Source organism: Cucurbita maxima, unplaced genomic scaffold (assembly GCF_002738345.1).
Source record: "Cucurbita maxima cultivar Rimu unplaced genomic scaffold, Cmax_1.0 Cma_Scf00015, whole genome shotgun sequence".
Classification (NCBI taxonomy): domain Eukaryota; kingdom Viridiplantae; phylum Streptophyta; class Magnoliopsida; order Cucurbitales; family Cucurbitaceae; genus Cucurbita; species Cucurbita maxima.
Genome location: NW_019272031.1, coordinates 3,409,302 through 3,429,183, shown reverse-complemented (window position 1 = coordinate 3,429,183; position 19,882 = coordinate 3,409,302). Strand labels below are relative to the sequence as shown.

The 19,882-nt window shown below is 36.2% G+C and overlaps 4 protein-coding genes across 6 annotated transcripts; 2 read left to right on the top strand and 2 right to left on the bottom strand.

Annotated features, from left to right (window-relative positions):
• Positions 1 to 192: 192 nt before the first annotated feature.
• LOC111490150 (SUMO-activating enzyme subunit 1B-1-like) lies at positions 193 to 4,138 on the bottom strand. Of its 3 annotated transcripts, none has more exons than XM_023138657.1 (11): positions 3,967 to 4,138; positions 3,706 to 3,802; positions 3,574 to 3,625; positions 3,265 to 3,460; positions 3,028 to 3,107; positions 2,814 to 2,930; positions 2,303 to 2,353; positions 1,244 to 1,310; positions 858 to 961; positions 668 to 772; positions 193 to 593 (listed from the first exon to the last, which is right to left on the bottom strand). In XM_023138657.1, exons 2-11 carry the CDS (start codon positions 3,786 to 3,788, stop codon positions 486 to 488), a joined length of 963 nt encoding a protein of 320 aa, XP_022994425.1. In that variant the 5' UTR covers positions 3,789 to 3,802; positions 3,967 to 4,138; the 3' UTR covers positions 193 to 485. The 3 variants fall into 3 exon arrangements, with proteins under 3 accessions (XP_022994425.1, XP_022994426.1, XP_022994427.1); XM_023138658.1 differs by having other exon boundaries at positions 3,706 to 3,890; positions 3,967 to 4,114; XM_023138659.1 differs by lacking the exon at positions 2,303 to 2,353.
• Positions 4,139 to 8,964: 4,826 nt separating this feature from the next.
• On the top strand, positions 8,965 to 11,226 carry LOC111490133 (squamosa promoter-binding-like protein 13A). The gene is made up of 3 exons (XM_023138638.1): positions 8,965 to 9,515; positions 9,776 to 9,909; positions 10,478 to 11,226. The coding sequence occupies exons 1-3, from the start codon at positions 9,097 to 9,099 to the stop codon at positions 11,107 to 11,109; spliced, it is 1,185 nt and encodes a 394-aa protein (XP_022994406.1). The 5' UTR covers positions 8,965 to 9,096; the 3' UTR covers positions 11,110 to 11,226.
• Positions 11,227 to 12,919: 1,693 nt separating this feature from the next.
• On the top strand, positions 12,920 to 16,570 carry LOC111490107 (F-box/LRR-repeat protein At5g63520-like). Its single transcript, XM_023138599.1, has 10 exons — positions 12,920 to 13,195; positions 13,314 to 13,421; positions 13,494 to 13,586; positions 13,658 to 13,801; positions 13,875 to 13,976; positions 14,097 to 14,136; positions 14,211 to 14,357; positions 14,910 to 15,088; positions 15,159 to 15,277; positions 15,813 to 16,570. Exons 1-10 carry the CDS (start codon positions 12,977 to 12,979, stop codon positions 16,366 to 16,368), a joined length of 1,707 nt encoding a protein of 568 aa, XP_022994367.1. The 5' UTR covers positions 12,920 to 12,976; the 3' UTR covers positions 16,369 to 16,570.
• Positions 16,571 to 17,046: 476 nt separating this feature from the next.
• Positions 17,047 to 19,077, bottom strand: LOC111490186 (truncated transcription factor CAULIFLOWER D-like). Its single transcript, XM_023138707.1, has 7 exons — positions 18,854 to 19,077; positions 18,639 to 18,714; positions 17,762 to 17,823; positions 17,591 to 17,690; positions 17,471 to 17,512; positions 17,346 to 17,387; positions 17,047 to 17,253 (listed from the first exon to the last, which is right to left on the bottom strand). Exons 1-7 carry the CDS (start codon positions 19,033 to 19,035, stop codon positions 17,170 to 17,172), a joined length of 588 nt encoding a protein of 195 aa, XP_022994475.1. The 5' UTR covers positions 19,036 to 19,077; the 3' UTR covers positions 17,047 to 17,169.
• Between the last annotated feature and the right edge of the window lie 805 nt (positions 19,078 to 19,882).

Here is a 19,882-nt window from a genome sequence, read left to right as displayed (position 1 = left end):
ATAAAATTAAATAAAAATTCATTGAGGCCATTATGAATTTTTGCATATCAAGTTTAGTCCTTAACATTAGAAATATGATATCAACGAGAATCAACTGTGGGCATCATCAAACACAGGTTGGATGAGTGTCATTATATAAGAAAACGAACTAAATTAGTGTTTTCGTGTGTTGGGTCCTAGTTGCAAGAACCATAACGAGAGATAAATTCACATTCATATCAATATCGAGATTTAGATCAAGAGTTACATCTTTGGCATTCAAACCTAACTTTGTGCCGTATCGACATCGAAACGTGCTAAATATACTATTGATTTCTATTTCGATCGGAGAGCCCATTTTCAACCAACTTCTAGCAAATCCAATCAAACGTTAAAAATTTCAATTCAGTCAAAATCAAAATCTATAAAAGTTAGTTCAAAAGGTTAAAATTTTTCACCAATTGGCCACATCCGGTAGCTCCTACTTGGTCGATAAGCATCAAGTGTTATGGCTTGCTAGATATGTCCTCTATGACACCTTTCCCATCAACAGCATCAAAGTAGAAAAAATTCTTGAGAGGGTCTCCTTTTCCAGAAATAGCTTTAATTACTTCCTACGAATGGGAATGATTGATGTAAATAACTGATGCAATTTATAGGTTTCAAGAGATCCCACTAATAAACGCACCTGCCCAAGAATTCCTCCAATGATAGCACAAACAGGAGGAAATTCCTTTGAATTTGTCACCAATCTCTCTAGGAGGGCGTTGGGAATATGAGCTTCATTCAGTGACTGCAACATGTGTTACTGATAAAGTAAGAATGAATGCTACTTGTAAACGACAAAACACGAAAAAAACGTATTCCTCGAACTCTACCTGTGACTCACAGAGCTCCTTTTTCAACTTCAAAACCCTGGGAAGATCGGATATTGTAGTCTCTCCTGGATTTCGTCCCTCAGCCTCTTCGAACTTTTCTATGACTGCATCCATGAGAAAACTACTGTTGCTATTGTCGGGGAATTGAAATACACGAGGAAACAATGGATCAATGATATAAAGATGATTGAATTCAACTCAAGTATAGAACAAAGATCACTGTCTTTGATTCTATGCCGTAGAGGAGCCTAGCAGACATAGAACACATGTAAGTTCTATATGCTCAGTGGAAGAACTATTTCCCCTCATAACGTTCATCCAAGTCAATAAAATAAAAATAAATAAATCCACTGCTTATTTATTCACACAAGTATGATTTACAGCACCTCTCAATGCATAAAATAGCTTTGAAACTCTTCTGGGATGTGCTTTCCAGGGTACTGAAATGGCTTCCTGCAGTAAGAGGATTGACAAATGCAAGTCGTGAAGAAAATGAGTACGATGTACATCTTTTACACATACAAAAAGAGAGAGAGAGGAAGAAGAAGAGACAACTAATTAGGACAAACAAACGCAAGAATGCATACGGACAGTACCGAAAAGAAACAGCCCACCAAAGAAAGGAGCTTAAACAATGAGTAGCATGTACATTAACAACATCAGTCATTGACATTAAATAGAAATGATCTCCCTCCATCTCTGTGTTTGCCCTATCTCCACAATTGACATCCAAAGCACCAAATGAACAAATCAAGATTTGTAACCGCCCAAGCTCACCACTAGCAGATATTGTCCTCTTTGGACTTCCTTTCAAGGTTTTAAAATGCGTCGGTTAGGGAGAGGATTCCACACCCTTATGAGGAATGCTTCGTTCCCCTCTCCAACTGATGTGGGATCTCACAATCCACCTCCTTTGGGAGCGCAGCATCCTTGCTGGCACACCACCCGGTGTCTGGCTCTGATACCATTTGTAACAGCCCAAGCTCACCGCTAGCATATATTGTCCTATTTGGACTTTCCCTCAAGGTTTTAAATCGCATTTGTTAGGGAGAGGTTTTCACACCCTTATAAGGAATGTTTCGTTCCCCTCTCCAACCGTTGTGGGATCTCACAAGATTAATTGCATAAATGCCTCAACAGATTTCTTGCCACAAAATGCAAGCATGGCAGAAATGGTCAGTAACTCAAAAGGAAAAGGTTAACAATACTTACGTGAGTTTCTTTATTCTAATCATCAATTAGCAGATAAACATGAGGGATAGCAAGTTGAAGGCTAGAAAAGAAAGACAGATCAGAAAGAAAGAAAGTAATTCACACTTGTATAAGCATGCATGTGGGTGTGCCAGTGGAAAATCAGCATTCAGATGACTATATTACTGAAGATTTAAAAAGAAAAAAGCAAAAAACTGAGTGTTCTAAACTCAACATAATAGAATAATGTAAACCTCAAAGCTTGGATATGATAGTTGGCATTCCACAGTGTCCTCAAGTTTTTTCTGTCAAGAAAATGGAATGACATAGTGATATGAACATTATTCATGAATTTATGCCGAAAGAAGAAATGTCAGCGCCAACTTCACAGAAAAAGTGACCAACAGGAAGCTCTGAGATGAACTAAACCCGGAGAACGAATTTAACATCCCATGCCAACTACAAACAAACGCCCCCGACTGACATTAGCAGGGACAACAAAATGCAGTACAATCATAAAAATATAGAAGAAATCAAACACGTATAGCTTGAGATCTAAAACAAATAATGTAATGGTCCAAACCCACCATTAGCCGATATTATCCTTTTTTGGCTTTCCCTTTCGGGGTTCCCCTCAAGGTTTTTAAAATGCGTCTGTTAGGGAGAGGTTTCCACACCCTTATAAAGAATGTTTCGTTCTCCTCCCCAACCGATGTGAGATCTCACAAATAAAATGTAGCATAATAATGTATTTTGATTTGTTACCTTTGCATATGTATAGTGTTGTAGATCAACAAATATTTCACCACAGGAATCTCTACAATCAACAGTATAAAACGATATGCGCTTCGGTAAGTTCCGGCATTTCTCATTGACTGATTTCTACAATAAGTTTAAAACAATAGAAAACATGTCAAAAATGAAATCCCCATGAAATTTAAGAACAATGCAAAGTGGAAGGAGAAGCCTTTGCTATTACTTTTTCAGCAAGGGAGCAACAACTAACGACTATAACATCAAACGTCTTCAAAAACTCTTCATCAAAGCTCGACAATTCACCTAAGAGGACAGGAATTTGAACTCAACTATATCAGGGGTTTATAAAATTAAGGGCTAGATCTCAAGAATGGATGCTCAATATAATCATTGATAACTAAATTTATGGTATCTGTAACCACAACTACATTATTTACAAGTACGAGAAACAAAGTAATACCTCTGTCGACCGAAACTCGTACCATAGGATTGAAATCTTTCAAAGAATCACAGCAAAGTTCAGCAACAGTTTTCCCAGCAAAAACCCCCTCATCAGGAGGTAATAGAAAATTAGCAGAAAGTGCTTCTTCAGTCACCAACCGATTATCCACCAATGTCAAACTACCAATCCCAGCAAGAACGATATTCTTGCAAAACTAACAATCCATAGAGATGGATATTGAAGAACGAGCACGTCTAATCAAAATCCAATTTGAATCTATACAAAATAAAAAGCCAGGACTCAGCTAATTTAACAACTAAATGTTACCTCAGCAACAGCCCCCTTGATTCCACAAACTAGAACATGAGCTTTGCTAAGCCTGCGAGCAAAATCCAGAAAGAAATTAACAAGAAACTGAAAACAAATCGCATTCAAATCAAGATGAGAGAGTTCATATACCTCCTCTGTGCATCCGCGCCCCAAACCCTAATCTGGCGATCGTACAATTGAGTTTCCTGCTCCGTCAACTCCTCTCCGTCCATTTCTTCACTTCGAACTGCACCACACAAAGATTCAGCGGTAATTTTCGTTAGGAATAAGGATTGTGAGTATGTCTATGAAATTGTGCAGCATGCGGTGTATATCTGCTAAGGGGGGGAAACAGAGCTTCGCTGCGAGTGTATTAGTCAGTGATAGTGAAAAAGTAAGTTCGATTCCTACCGAAATTGAAGACTATGGCGAAGCAAAGATTACGAGTTCCCGCACTCTTCCACTGTCAAGACGACGATCAAACCAGCCGTCCGGCGAAGAAGGCAACCGATTTCTGCGGCTTTCAAAATCCAAAGAATCAAAAGAAAAGTCTCCTTTAAAAAAAAAATATTAAAAAATTAAATTTTTATCCCTAAATTTGTCATTTTTATCCTGAATTTTCAATTTCATCCAATAATTTGCAAAAAAAATATATATATATATATTTTCGAACATTTAATCTTAATTGTTTTTGCTTTAAAAAAAAAATTAATATTATATTTGAAAAATATTTATGAAAATTTTAAAATAACATTTATATCATTTATCTTTATAAAAAAAAAATTATTACAACGATAAGACATTTTTAAATTATCTCTAAATATTTTAATGTTATTTTTATTAAAATTGATTGATATTTTTGAAATGTGGTACTATAAGAATATATTTTTTATTTTTTTAAAAAAATTTAAAGGTTTTTTTTTTTATTTTTAAAAAAATTAAAGTTATTAATAAAAACATTTTTAAAAGTGAGCCCATTTTGAAAAATAAAATAGCTATTTATGTAAAATGGAACCTTATGGGCCTTAGTGGTAGATTGGGCTTTTCAGATGCAGCCCATTTTATAAATTCTCAAGCCTTCTATAGATAATATTTGAATTCGAATTCGATACTTGATGGTCCTACCATTTCTGGATGTGATATGGTTACTGTGAGATTTCACACCAATTGCAGAGGAAAATGAGTGCCAGCGAAAATGCTGAGTCCAGGGTGGATTGTGAGATCATACATCGATTTGAGATGGGAACGAACTGTTCTTCTATAAAGGCGTGGAAACTTATCTGTAATAGACATGTTTTTAAACCTTTGAGGGGAAGCTCGGAAGGGAAAACCCAAATAAAATAATATCTACTAGTGGTGGGCTTGAGCTATTACAAATGGTATTGGAGTTGGGCCCCAAATGGGCGCGGATTGTGAGATCTCACATCGGTTGGAGATGAGAATGAAACATTTTTTATAAAAGTGTGGAAATCTCTTCCGAGCAAACCCATTTTCCTATAGTTGCTAGCCATGAGTTTAGGTTGTTAAAAGTCACGTAATTTACTTCTTATTTTAAGAGTGAAAACTATTTCTACTTAACAACACAGAGTCCTTTTAGAATGTTTTGTCCCCACTCACATGCATCTAGAAAAATTCGTAAAAGATCACCCAAACAGATAATTGAGCCACTAAAAATGACGATGTACCTTGTTGTTATAGATAATAACTTTCATTTCCTTTAAGCTATTATTAATCATCGTATCAATAGAATCACTCTCATTCGAATACAACATTAGTTCATTCACGTACCTCTCTTTTACTCATATGTCAAATTGTAGCTATATGCTACTTTAGGGTATTATTTATAGAAGGTAATAAATAAAGTCGAAAAAAGATTCAATTCAACCGAGTCGAAGGCTATTTTGGGTATTTTTTAAATTATTATTATTATCATCATCATCATATCATTATTATTATTATAATTCATAGCTTACCATTTATGGGACAACAACATTTATAAAACAATAATAAATAAATAACCGTAAAAAAAAAAAAAAAAAAAAAAAAAAAAAAAAAAAAAAGAAAACATGTCGCTATAAATGAATCAATGGATGAAGAGAACTGTTTATGTGTCAGTCACTCACATGATGACTACTTCATCAAACCCATACATTTTTTAAAATTTTAAATAATATTTTAAAAAATTAAAAATTTAAAAAGAAATTTCCGACAGGTTTGCATGTTGCGTAGGTACGGTGTTCAGAAATTGGTGACAGGTTGAGAACCAATTACGTGGCCGCCCCACCCACCAGCGTAACCAATTTTCCCACACGCTTCTCTCGCACGTGTTAACTTCAAATCTAACTCGGTCTAAACTCGGCTCGACTCGGTTCGGTTGGTCCGATTTTTTCCCTACAATTATTAACAAAGAAAGCTGCAACAACATGAGGTCCTTTTCCTCGATAAGTTCCCTTCTTTTTGAGCTAACCTAATTTCTTCAATTTTTTATTTTTTATTTTTTTATGTCATAATATTTTATATATTTCAAATCTCTTATTTTAAAATTATTGTGTCAACTTTCGAATCTTTCTCGTGGACGGAATTTAACTTGATTAAGACAATATTTTAAGCTGAGAAAGAGACGAACAACTTAATAGATTTGACTTGGAAAATGATTCATTGACCGGACGTTTTTAATGTTGAAGTATTTGTAAGACATAAATGTTTGAGTTTATGGGCAAATTTGTAATTTAACTTGATAATAGAATTATTGAGAAACATCCAATTTGTTATGGGCGAAGATGGAGCTTCGAAATTCACAAACAAAATTGCCGAGAAAACCCTAGAAGGATCGAGTGTGTAGAGCAAAGGTGGAAGGAGAATATGTGACACTTGTTTTAATCCAGCGAATAAGTCAGGCATGAGAAACTCGGACTTTTTGGACCATGTCAGGGTATGCTCGAGCCTTGAGTCACAGTTGGGAGAAATGTTTTAGAAAACGTGAGTGAGGAAATACATCAGAAATTTTTTGAAAGAAAACAATGTTATAAGCTAAAAGTGATTAGACATTAACGACTTTGATAGCATATAACTGAAATAGTCATATCCCCTATCGTACATTTTAGGGCATTTTAACCTTGACAAGTATAGACATGATTTTGGTGAACGATCATACACCTCTGTATTGACACAACATGAAATAGTAGAGACTTATCTAAGATGAAACTATAAAAGGGTTTCGGAACGGGCATGTGGTCATGGATAACACGTCTTAGACAAGTACGACTGAGACATTCAACATGAGGTCATAAGCAACACGTCTTGAACAAGCATGACTGTGACACCATGCATGCCTTTGGTAGCTAGTATTTATTGTTCGGCCTGATTTTCTTCATTTTTTTTACCTAATTCACCATAGAAACGATCTTGTCTTCATATACATTTATATCTTCAACTTAGCGAAGCTAATTTCGACCCTTAAATAATCAAAATGTCTATTTTAGTATCATAATATCGAACACGATATTATACAAATAACTTTATTGAAACATCGACATAATTTTATATTAAAATATTTTTCATTAAATCTATTAATTTTATATTAAAAATTAAAATGAATAGGGACCAAAATTGGCAAAAAAAGGTAAAAGTATAGGACAAGCTAAGGATGGAGGGACACGTGCCTGTCTTAGCCTCTCCGATACGTGGACAGAGATAATTAGATAATGAAACAACACTTTGTAATTAATGTCCCAAATATAGCCTCGAATAATGAACTTTATTACAGAATCTGCCACTGCAATTGGCACGTGCCGACAAAAAATGTCAGGAAAAAAAGCAGAGGGAAAGGGGTAGAAGTGGAAATTTACATTTTCGGAGATTTTGAGGCCAAAGCAAACCCCACTCAATCTCTCCTCGGACCATAAAAGAAGATTTTGGTGGGTCTACGTAATTATTCATAAAATAATTTTTATTTTTAATACTAAAAAATAAATCACTAATTATCACTTCAAAATCATTAATTTAACGGGTTAATGGAGAAATTTGATCAGTGGGCTCGTAGGTAGTTTGAGCTAGCCTATAAAAGAAATATCAGTTCAATTCAACACTCGAGTGCTTGAGGTAATAGTAACGTGCATGAAGTCATGTCGAGTTGAGCTGAATTTAGGTTGCATATCGTAAATGAGTCTCGAGGTGCTCGTTTTGCTTCTTCTAAAAATATGAGTCTTAATAGATCTCTCGTGTCTTCTTTCAAAGGTATGTTCGTGGGCTTGCACACATGTTGATCGACGCATTTTAAACATGTGTTTGCTTCTTCGTTCTTAATGATTTGGTTTGTGTCTCTATGTTAGATGGTTTGTGGACAGTTGAATTTTGTTTGGATTAAAAGCTCCAAAATTTGAACTTGCAAAGGTCTCCTATGGCTAGGGATCCCATGACTTAGCTAGGACCACAAAACTTATGGCAATTTAATAATGCATTGCATCATCCCATCTACATTTACATCAATTAAAAAAATCAAATACGAACGTAAACCCTAATAATAATAATCAATGGTTCTTGTACTTGAGAACATATTCGAACCCTGATACGATGGTTCATAGTTACGTGCACTTAATTGTTCTAAGCTGCAAATCTCACATCGTCATTATTTAAACATGTTCTAAGATTTTTCTTAGGATGGTTGGTTTTTCGATTGGTTACGAGCAAGGAGTTCAAACGCTTAACACATCGGTTTATATCCAAGTGTTATGATCCTCTAAGCTACAAGTCCATTTCATCACTACTAAATCAATAGGTTTAGAAAGTTGAGAGATCAGGGTTTTGATCGACGATGTGTTATGTGAGATCCCACATCAGTTGAAGAGGGGAACAAAACATTTCTTATAAGGGTGTAGAAACCTTTCCCTAACAGACGCGTTTGAAAATCGTGCAGCGATACGTAATAGGTCAAAGCAGACAATGTCTGTTAATAGTGGACTTCGACTGTTATAAATGGTACAGTATGCCAACGAAGATGCTGGGAGAGTGGATTGTGAGATCTCACATCGGTTGAAGCGGAGAGCGAAACATTTCTTATAAGAATATGGAAACCTCTCCCTAACAGATGCGTTTTAAAACTGTGAAGCTGACGATGATACATAACGAGTCAAAACGGACAATATCTACTAACGGTGGACTTGAACTCTTACATTTTAAGACGGAAAAAAAGGTTTTGCATCGGATTGAATGTGACAAAAAGGGTGGCCAGTACTTAACCCAAAGCTAAACCAAGCATTGAACCACTTAGTACTTGCCTATTACCATAAACACACACAGCCGCCTCCACATTATCATCATCCTTACCTTTTCTCAAGCTCATCTTTTGTTGCCCTTGAATGCTTTAAACCAGACCAAGAATGACACCCTTCCTGATAGGCATATTTTTAGCTTGGCCAGCATGTGATTGGGTAAGTGTACATCTTAAGCCTTAACCCACAAGTTCTTTCTTTATTTCCTTAACGCCTTGGCCATCCACCCCTTTTCTTTTGCTCCCTTGACAGCCCACTTTATTGGGATTTAATGGAATCTATGTCAGTGAATGAAGTGGAAAGAACAAACCAATTCACTTCTGCTACACTTGTTTGGGAACACCTTCTTTCCCTTCATTCAGCTCCCTCTTTCCCTTCCATTTTTACTCTCTTCTTCCCCCCAATCTCCACCTTTTTGGGAACTTCCAAGTTCCAATCTTCTTGGAAGACAGTTTTTGCAGAGACAGAGGTTGAGAAAATGGCATCATCAACCTCAGGATCATCGAAGAGAGCTCGAGGAGCTAACAATGCCGGGAGTCAGCCAGTTTCTTGCCTTGTTGATGGCTGCAATTCAGATCTAAGCAACTGTCGGGATTACCACCGCCGTCATAAGGTTTGTGAGCTGCATTCTAAGACTCCTCAGGTTACCATTGGTGGCCTGAAACAGAGGTTCTGTCAGCAGTGTAGCAGGTAACTTTGTTGGTGTTTTTGTTCTCTGTCGGCAACTTTTGAGCACTACCCATTATTCTATTCTTGTTGAAAAGCTCCGAGGAACTGTTTTTTGTGCTTTGTGTTGACTAATCAGCTGAGGTTTTGTGGAATTTGCAGCGATTTTGAGTGCTCTGTTCTTCTTAGAGAGCTTAAAAGTGGACTGGATTTTGGTCATTTTAAAGGCTTAGGTGTTATTGAATTCCTGTTTGCTCTGTTTTTTTGTTGTTGTTTTATTTTAGGTTTCATTCACTTGAGGAATTTGATGAGGGAAAAAGGAGCTGTCGGAAACGACTGGATGGCCACAACCGCCGTCGGAGGAAGCCTCAGACTGACCTCTTGCCTCGATCTGCTGGGCCTTTCTCGTATCATCAAGGTTAGATTTTTCTTACCCTTTTGAAGGAAGCTGAAGTTTTCATAAGAAATGGCTAGATTTTGTTGGGTTTTAAACGGATCACATGTGTTTTGGGTAGTGGAATGAAGATTTGTTCTAAATGTTTGACACGTTTTAAAATCGAAGCACCGAATACAAATTCCAAAGAGAATAAATTGTGTGCGCCCAAAAGTGGATTGTGAGATCTCACATTGATTGTAGAGAAGAACTAAGCATTCCAAAGAGTGTAGAAACCTCTGAAGTAAAAGCCCAATATGGGTTTGAGCTCTTACAAATGCTATGTATTAGGGCTGCATGTCATTGAGGATTGTGGGCGCTCAAGGGTGCGGATTCTAAGATCCCACCTCGATTGGAGAGAGAGGATACAAATGATATCAGAGTTAGTCTCTGGACCGTGTGTCAGTGAGGATTGTGGGCGCCCGAAGATGTAGATTCTAAGATTCCACATCAATTGGAGAAATAAAGAAATCATTCTTTGGACTTAAAAACTTCTACTAGACGTGTTTTTAAACCAATCTTTAACTGATCTTAATGTGTTTAATTCTTGCAGGTTCTCACTTGTTGCCATATACAAGAGCACAAGTTTACCCATCGACCACCGTGAGCAGCCACGGCTGGTCCTCCACCGGAGAGACAGCCGGCCTTCACAGGGACCAACAACTAAATTTCCTCGAAAAACAGAGCCTGTTTGTGGAACAATCCCACCACAGCAACAACTACAAAACGGCGCAAACACTGGCCTTCATGCACGGCGGCCCGACAACAACATGTCAACCCCTCCTCCGGTCCATGAATACCCTGTCAGAAAACGGCGGCGGAGGCGGCGGCGGTGGGGAAAGAAACAAGATGATTTATGACAGGTTCAGAATTGGGGTTAGTGAATCAGATTGTGCTCTCTCTCTTCTGTCATCACCACAGGCTCAGACTGATCATCAGCCGCAGCCGCAGCAGGCGGAGAGTGGTTCTTCTGGGCATTTGGATTTGAGCAGAATCGAACAGCATCAGCGGAGCGCCGCCGTTTCTCTGCTGCAGCCATTGAGCCACCACCATAGCCATAACAGTTATGAGAATTCTGATTCTGACAATCATGGAGGGGCCCTTAATTTCCCCGGGATCTTTGGAATTGCCTCCGAGAATGCTGGAAATGAATCCCCTTCCACCCTCCCATTTCATTGGGAGTAGAATTTTGTTGATTTGATTTAATTAACACCCATTTTTATTAGTATGTTCCTCAAAAGACTCTTTGAATTTGTTAAGTTTCACTCCTTTAATTTTGGTTTATATGATTTCAATTTAGTCAATATAATTGAAGATGTTAAAAGCTTTGCCCAATTCAACACTTTCAAAGAAAGGTAGTCGATCGAGACTTCGTTGTCGTTTGCACGGTGGCTTAACATAACATACATGACATATAGTCGGATAGGACGCTCTATATCTGGGTTTAGGGTATAAAGTATTGTCGTCAGCTTCATAATTTTAAAACAGGTTCTACATATTTATAAGCAGTGTTTTGTTCTCATTTTGAAGAGATGTGAGGTATCACAATCTACCCTTCTTGGAAATACTCCATTCACTTTTCGAAGGGATGTGGGATATTACAATCCATAATGTTGGCACACAGCTCTGTCTACTAGGGAGAGGTTTTCACACCCTTATAAAAAAATGTTTTGTTCCCCCTTTTTCAATCGAGGTAAGATCTCACAATCCATCTCCTTAGGGTCCAGAGTTCTCGTTGGTACGCCGCTCTAGTTTACTAGGGAGGTTTCCACATCTATATAAGAAATAATTTGTTTTTCTTCCCACCTGATGTGGGATCTCACAATCCATCATCACTTGAGAATGCTTTGTTCCCTTTTCCAAAGGCGTAAAATCTCACAATTCACCTCTCCTTGGAGTCCAACATCCTCGCAAGTTCACCACAAGGTATTTGACTTTAATACCATTTGTAATTATCTAAGTCCACCGCTAGTAGATATTGTCCGTATTAACCCATTACATCTAGTCGTTAGCCTCACAATTTTAAAATACGAGAGATTTTCACACGGTTATAAAATTTAAAATTTAAATTTTCGTTTTTCACCAACAATCAAGAATGCTTCTTTTTTTTTTTCTTCTTTTTTCTTGGGCTTACTTTTGCTATCATTTTGCTTCTCTTTTTCTATCTTTTCATCCATAATTGTGTTCATTATTTTCACTTTCTTTATGACAACTCACAAGATTCCGATTAATTTTGATGATGGCTGGGTAAATTCTTAAACCCCATCTACATTAATTACTGTAGTAAAAAAAAAAAAAAAACATGCTAATATATTCAATTGACTATAAATTAACGACTAATTTTAAAGTTTGAAGTTCGTATTTATTTAGTAACTGATCTTTTAAATAAAAATTTAATTCAAAATTTAAAATTTATGAATATATTAAACCCGAAATCAAAATTTTACTTTTTATGCGGCATAAATTTTATTAAAATAAAGATAATCAGATATTCAAAATTTTAGGATATATTAGAAATTTTTTAAAAGTTGAGGGGTGAAAAAAATATTAAAGAAAAAGTTTGGAGCAATCTGCAAAAATTGGAAAGGGCCAAGAGACGTTGGAATTCAAAGTTTAGGGAGCAATCAGCAAAAATTGGAAAAAGTCCAAAACACATTGGAATTCAAAGAGAATCCCCTCAAAGACGAAATTCAGGAAACGGTTCTTTAGGGATTAAAATCCCATGTTTTCAGGTACACGTTATCAAGTTATGAGCTCCGTCCGATCTCATGATCCAGATTTTACCTTCCAATCGTGTGGCTCATATTTCGTTTCCAAATGGATCACACTTTTCTATTGGTTTGTTTCATTTATTTAAAGTAAATTATAAGTTTTTTTTTTATTATATATTTTATTATTATTAAATTCATTGGTGAGAAACGCCGTCGTTTCAGTCTCACCTACCACTCACGCCAAAATCTATATAAATCTGCCAAAACGGAACTGAAGATTTTCAGGAAACGAAGAGAAACAGAGAAAAAACCGTCCAAATTAAACGTCTGTTTCACTGTCAATGGAGACGGTCATCGGAGCAGGGGGAGTAGGTGGTGGCGGCGGAGGAGGAGGAATTCCTCCGTTGAACGACGACATTCTTCGCAACATCATAGGCAGACTTCCGGCTCGATCCTTCGCATCGGCGGCCTGCGTTTGTAAAACATGGAACTCCGTTTGCAATCGGATCCTCTGCCGCCCTAAATTCTCCTCCGCCGTGTCCCTCAATCCCTCTCTTCACGTTCGCCTTGTTCCTCTTTTATTTCTTTCGTCAATTTACTGATTGGTAATACTCGGCGTTTGATTTTCCGATGAACGGATGTATCAATTGCTCTGGCTGTCGTGTAATTTGGTTGCAGGTTGCGGTAGAGGAGGTCCTTCAGAAAGTTCTGTCGGAGCCGATTCGGCCGCATTTCGCTATTGCCTGTATCGGCGTGGAGTTCAATCTGGAAGCCGTTCACCATCTCGTATTTCTCTCATCCCTAATTTTAATCAAATTGTGTATCCTTTCATGGTCTAATTAATTAGGGTTTCGTTAGATCACTAAGGAATTGGGCTCAAGAACTCCTGTGATAACAAACGCAGCGAGAGGCATAATGGGCTTAGATGCATTAACCAATGAAGTCAAGGAGGTTTGAGCTTTAACCTAAACATTTATACACATTTAGACGTTTTTGCTAAGTTTCACAAACAAAATCCACAGGTTAAATGGGAATCAGTAGCTGATTATGATCTTGAAACTCAAGAATACAATTCAATCTTCAATCGAAATCGAGGCATCGTCCTGGCTGTCGGGTTTCTGCCCGGATTTAAGATCGATGAAATCTCGCTCCCTCGTTCGAACAAGGTAAATACTATAGAAATGTCGATGAAAATATGGATAAAATAGATGTCGAACAAACAAATAGAACCATTTTCAGGTGTTTCAAGGAGCCATGGTTGACAAGTTTATAATGGATATCAAGGACTTCACTGCCTCTGTCTCTGATTCCACATCTCCTTCCTGTATCATATTATTTGGAGTAAGTATTTGAAATGACTTTTCAAATGCTTAAAAACAACTTTTTTAATCCGAACGAATGAATCTTTGAGCTCTTGACTTGTTTTTCAAATGCATTCTATGGCTGCTGATTATGTTGCAGGATCATCTTGTGGATATTAAACCCATCCTTGCTAAGCTGGGTAAGTAGATAACCAATCAATTTGCAGGTTACTCATTACTCAATCCTTTTTGACAATTGTTGGTTCGACTTCAGATTCTGCTATGGATGAAGAGACAGTGATTGTGGGCGATGCATGTGGCTTTTTCTTGAGCAGAAGCAGAAGAACAATCAACAGTATTGAAGGGGTTTCCCTTGATACTGTAGCTTTAGTACTTGCAAGTGACAAAATCAAGCCTCAAGGTAGCAACCATTTACTTTGACTGTCTTGGGAAAGTTGGCTCCGATGCTGTAATAGCCCCCAAGCCAAGCGGATAGTTAGTAGATATTGTCCTTTTTGGGTTTTCCTTTTTGAGCTTCTCCTCAAGATTTTTAAAACACCTATAAAGAGGTTTTCACACCCTCAGTTTCCACATCCCTTATGAAGAATGCTTTGTTCTCCTCAACCTCCCCAACCGATATGAGATCTCACAATCCACCCTATGCTCAGCATCTGGCACATCGCCTGGTGTCCACCCCCTTCGTCCCCGTATTTGACTCTGATATCATTTGTAACAGCACAAGTCCACCGCTAACAGATATTGTCGATTTTTCCTTTTTGGCTTACCCTTTTGAGTTTCCCTTCAATATTTTTTAAAACGCCTCTGCTAGTGAGAGGTTTCCACTCTTATAAAAAATGTTTCGTTCTACTATCCAGCAGATGTGGGGATCTTACTGACAAATATCAGCTGCATGTGGGCTCTTTAGAGTTCTTTAAAGGCCTTTGTTCTTATAGAACTGTTGCTTTGTTTATAGGTTTAGGTGAAACAAGTTTCCATTTCACATCATCGACTGGAACAATCCCTTTTGGGCCAGAGTTGAGAGCTGCATCCACAAAAGTAAGAGGGTCGAGATTCACGTGGCTATCTGCATTAATGGAAGGAGATGATGAGATCCTTTATGGGCATAGCATCCTAAAGGCTCTCAAGGAAGAGGTGCCCGGATTTGTGGCTTCATTTTCGTTAACTTTCTGGGTTTTGAGTGTCTCATAAGTTGAAATTGCAGATTAAATACGACGATTTGGAAACTGATCTGTTCATTGGGGTCAGGCAAAACAGAGAACACACCATTGGTTCACAAAACTTGGGTCCTTCAACATCCTTGGCCATGTACAAAGTTTTAGGGTAAGCCCTTTTCATCTCTAAATCGATAAAGTCTTATAAATAGTTTTCATAGTTAGGCATCCCACTTGGACTCAAACTGAGATCGGTTATGGTTAGATCACTCAGGTTCGAGTCCTTAAGTTGTGACAATTGCCCCATGAAAGCTTACTTTCGCTAAGGCTTCCTCATATAGGTTTTAAGGTAAAATGAAAGGTTGGTGTGGGATTTGAACTTAGTTTTTATTTGGTAATTTGGACGATCGAGCGATGTTAATGTTGGTGTCTAGTAATTTGGACGATTGAGAGATGTTAATGTTGGTTCCTTCGAGGTTTTAAAACGCGCTCGGAAAGGTTTTTCACTCTTATAAAGAATGTTTCCTTCCTTCTCCTACCGATGTGGGATCTCATAGTGTCGGTGACGGTGTCAGTTCCAGCATTGGTGGTGGAGGGAAAGGGAGAGGGTGGGGCTAGGGTTTGGGGAAAATGGGAGAAAAACTACAAAATCTTGAAGTATTAATACATAGATATACCTTTGAAATACCACAAATTTTGAACAGAGGAGACAAGGAGTATTTTGTAGTGGATGGCGTTGGAATCAGGCCAGGAGATTCCTTCCTATTCTACCATTCAGATTCCCAAACTGCTGCTTCTTCTTCCTACATTGCATTGGAACATCTTGCAACTCTAAAGCCACTGCCCATAACCAGAGCCACTGCAAATTCTAACACTGCCCCCCAGATGAATCAAGTTTTTGGTGGCCTCATTTTCTCCTGCCATTGTCGAGGACCGGCCTATTTTGGACGTCCAAACGTCAATACATCGCCCTTTACTGAAAACTTCCCAGGAGTTCCGTTTGCCGGGGTGTTTTGTGCCAAGGAAATCGGTCGGGCCTTTACTAGGTCGATTAGGATGGAGGAGAAGGAGGAGGAGGAATATGACGAGGATGACGACGATGATGACGACGACGACGATAATGACGACGACGACAACGATAATGATGATGATTACGACGACAACGATGACAACGAGGACGAAGATTCTATTCACCGTTACTTGCATGTTTATAGTACAGTTTATCTAGTGATGTCCCATACGGATGGAGTAGTAAAATAGTAGAACATATTGATGAACATGGTGAAAAATCAAGACTTAGAGAGACTCTTATAGCCATTTCATGTGTTAATAGTTTATCACATGAACCAAAAAATGTGTAGCCTAGCTTACTTTAAAGTTGTTTGTCTTAGTTTTGGTGTCTTGTAAATTATGTCTTTTAACTGAAAAGTATTTTCATTATGAAAATAATTGCAAATTATAATGTTTTGTAGCATTTCAAATTTGTATATCATTTTAAAATGGCACTCTTTCCAAGTAGTCTTCAAGATGTTTGTGTCAAACGTTGTAGCGTAAAACATTCAACACAACGTTTAACGCTACATGCTCAGGATTTGGAATTCAAACTTGACATCGGATGGTCCCATTAGTCTTCAAATGTCACAATCTCACTTTTACTGTAAAATTACATTTTTTTTTTAATATTCTCCGAACTCTCAAAATAAGTCGAAGAAATTCTCTTAAAATTCATAAAATTAGAGACGTGTCAATGAATCAGAGTTTAGGGTTTAGGGTTTTCATCCTTTCATTAATAAAACATGAACTACAAAAAAAGCGACAAGAGTATGTTTTAAGGGTTGGATTGTAAGATCCGACCTCGATTGAAAAAAAGAATGAAACATTATTTATAAGAGTGTAGAAACCTCTATTTTAAAGAATTTCAGACGAAGCCCGAAATAAAAAATTCAAAAAGAATAATATCCGCTAGCAGTGGACTTGAGTTATTATATATATATATTCATCGTGGAACTCAAACCGTCTTTAATAGTGTTAAAGACGAAATTAAATTATATTTATATTTAGTTATACAAACATTTCGAGTACAGAGACACCATCAGCATCTGAGATTCTTGTGGTCGTCTCAGCCACATCCTTAAGCTGGTTCAGCTGAAAATACATAAAATATTAAATAAATAATTAATAATAAATAAAAGTATGGTAAAATTAATTCTAGAGGTAAATTTTGGAAATTTTTTTACTCTCTTCTGCAGACGGCTATGCTCCTCTTGCAGACCCTTATACTGCAGTAAATTTTAATTTAACCCAACAGTTAAATTTTAACTATAACCGATAAGAATCTCACAGTAAAAATCGATGATTTTACCTTCTTCTTAAGCTGACTTGTATGTTCTGATATGATTCGTCTCTGTCGAAAATAAAATTTAAAAAGTGTTTAATAAATTTTTAAACTATTTAATTTAAGGATTTATTAGCTACGATTTACCATTTTAGAGCGGACACGTTCGATTCCGACGCTTAATTGTCTTTCTAACCGTTTTAACTCCTTAATTGTCAACGGCTCGAGATCCTCACCAGAAAAATGTCTGTAACTTATTATTATTATTATTTTAATAAAGTTAAATAGTTAAATATTATAGTTCAAATTTAAATGTACCTTAATCTTGCCTCTAAGCTGCTTATTGATCTGTTCATGTCCTCCATCTCGCTCTTCCAAACCTACCATTCAATATTAATAATGAACTTTTATGATTCGGGTCGGGTTAGGTTTCTAAGGCTTTAAGCTCTTAAACTCAACATTTTTCAAACTATACCGGGCGTTTATGAGTTGGGTCGGGTTGAATTTCTAAGACTTTAAGCTCTTAAACTCAATATTTTTCAAACTATATAGGGCGTTTATGAGTTGGGTCGAGTTGGATTAGGGCATTAGATTCAATCCATTTATTCGGATTGTTATTTTTTCCAAACTATAGTAATTTTTACTATCAAACCTAACCCAATAATAAAATATTTGAATTGAGTTAGTTCACAAATAAAGTAAAATGTTAATAGGTAAACTATCTATTTATTTATTTATATATGTATAAAAAACCAAGAGACATTCCTAGAGCATTAAACAACAATATAAGATGATAGAGTAGTACGATACGACCTGGAGTTCACCATGCTTTCCAAATTCGCAATCGAATGGTCGACATAAAGAAGAAAATAACCCTTTGTTTCATCATCGGTCTTCACGAAAACATCCAAGGGACAAAAAAAAAGGTATATCAGTTAGATCTCATCAAAATTGAAGCGGTTATGAAGTGGGTCATTACTAACCCTTGATGTCTTCGAGAAGACCCATGATGAAACGGGGGATTCTTTTGTTCTCCATATCGACCATTTCTAATGCAAACCTAGACATCGTCGGGAATTCCAGGAGTATCTACTTTCATTTATTTGAATGAAATCCATAGGGTTGTTCAATCATCGAATTTTTCGAACAACCTTAGTCGAAATCAAAATATAGAATCAATTAACTAACTAAATACCAGAGCTCGTGAAAGCGGATGGTTGAATTGTGATTGCCCAACGTACTTTCTGTACCTAGCTAGGGTTCCATCTATGCTGTCGCAAAATTAAACCAAACACACACCGAGCGTAAATATATTTCAATTTTGTATCTAATAATTATTAAGAAGCTCGGAAATATAAATATATAAATAAATAAATAAATAAATAAATAAAGAGAAAAAGAAGTAGGAACTCATGGCTGGAGAACTGGTAGGCCTTGCCGGAGGGGGAAAAGATGACGACGGCGACCTCGGCGTCGCAGAGAACCGCCAGCTCATAAGCTTTCTTCAAAACGCCATTCCGACGTTTCGAGAAGCTCACTTGCCGACTTGTCGGATTTTCAATTCTCTTCACCTCAACTTTGCCTCTTCCCATTTTTTTTTTTTAATTTTTTAATTACAAAAATAGATAAAACTATGAGGCTCAGAGAATTAAGTTTCCTTCATATATTTATATATATAGCGCATTAAAAAAAATAATAAATAAAAAATAAAAATAAAATACATGGTTTAAATTTGGTGACGTTTAATAATATAATAAGAAAATATAAATAAAATAAATAAATAAATTTGATTGTATGATACGACCTGTTTCGTTTTCTAACAATATATATATATATATATATATATTGACAGGTTGGATAATATTTTTTTTAAAATTTTTAAATAATTCTAAATAAAATATTTTTATCTTTCTTTTGGTAAAAAGATTTCATTAACTAAAATATTATCATTAAATTAAAATTGTAATATAAATTATTTGATGGTATATATATATATATATATATATATATTAACTGGTTGGATAATAATTTTTTAAATAAAATTATTTTAAAATTTTAAATAATTCTAAATAATATTTTATTATTAAATTAAAATTGTAATATAAATTATTTGATGGGAATATTATGTAATATCTCTTATAATTACTTTCAAGAAAATAAAAATTAAATTATGGTTATGCAAATTTGTTTAGTATTTTATTTAAATTATAACAAAATTGACATCAACCTATCAAATTCTCGTATCGAATCATAGTAAAGAAGAAGAATAATTATTATTCTTTATTCTCTAATATTCTTATCATACCAAAGAAGATAATAGAATATATACTCGTTCGATCTAATTTTAAATTAGATTTAGAGGCGTTTAAAAAGATTCGGTGATCTAAAAAATCCTATCAACCTGATTCATTTTGAATTAAATTAAATTATTTTTTTAAA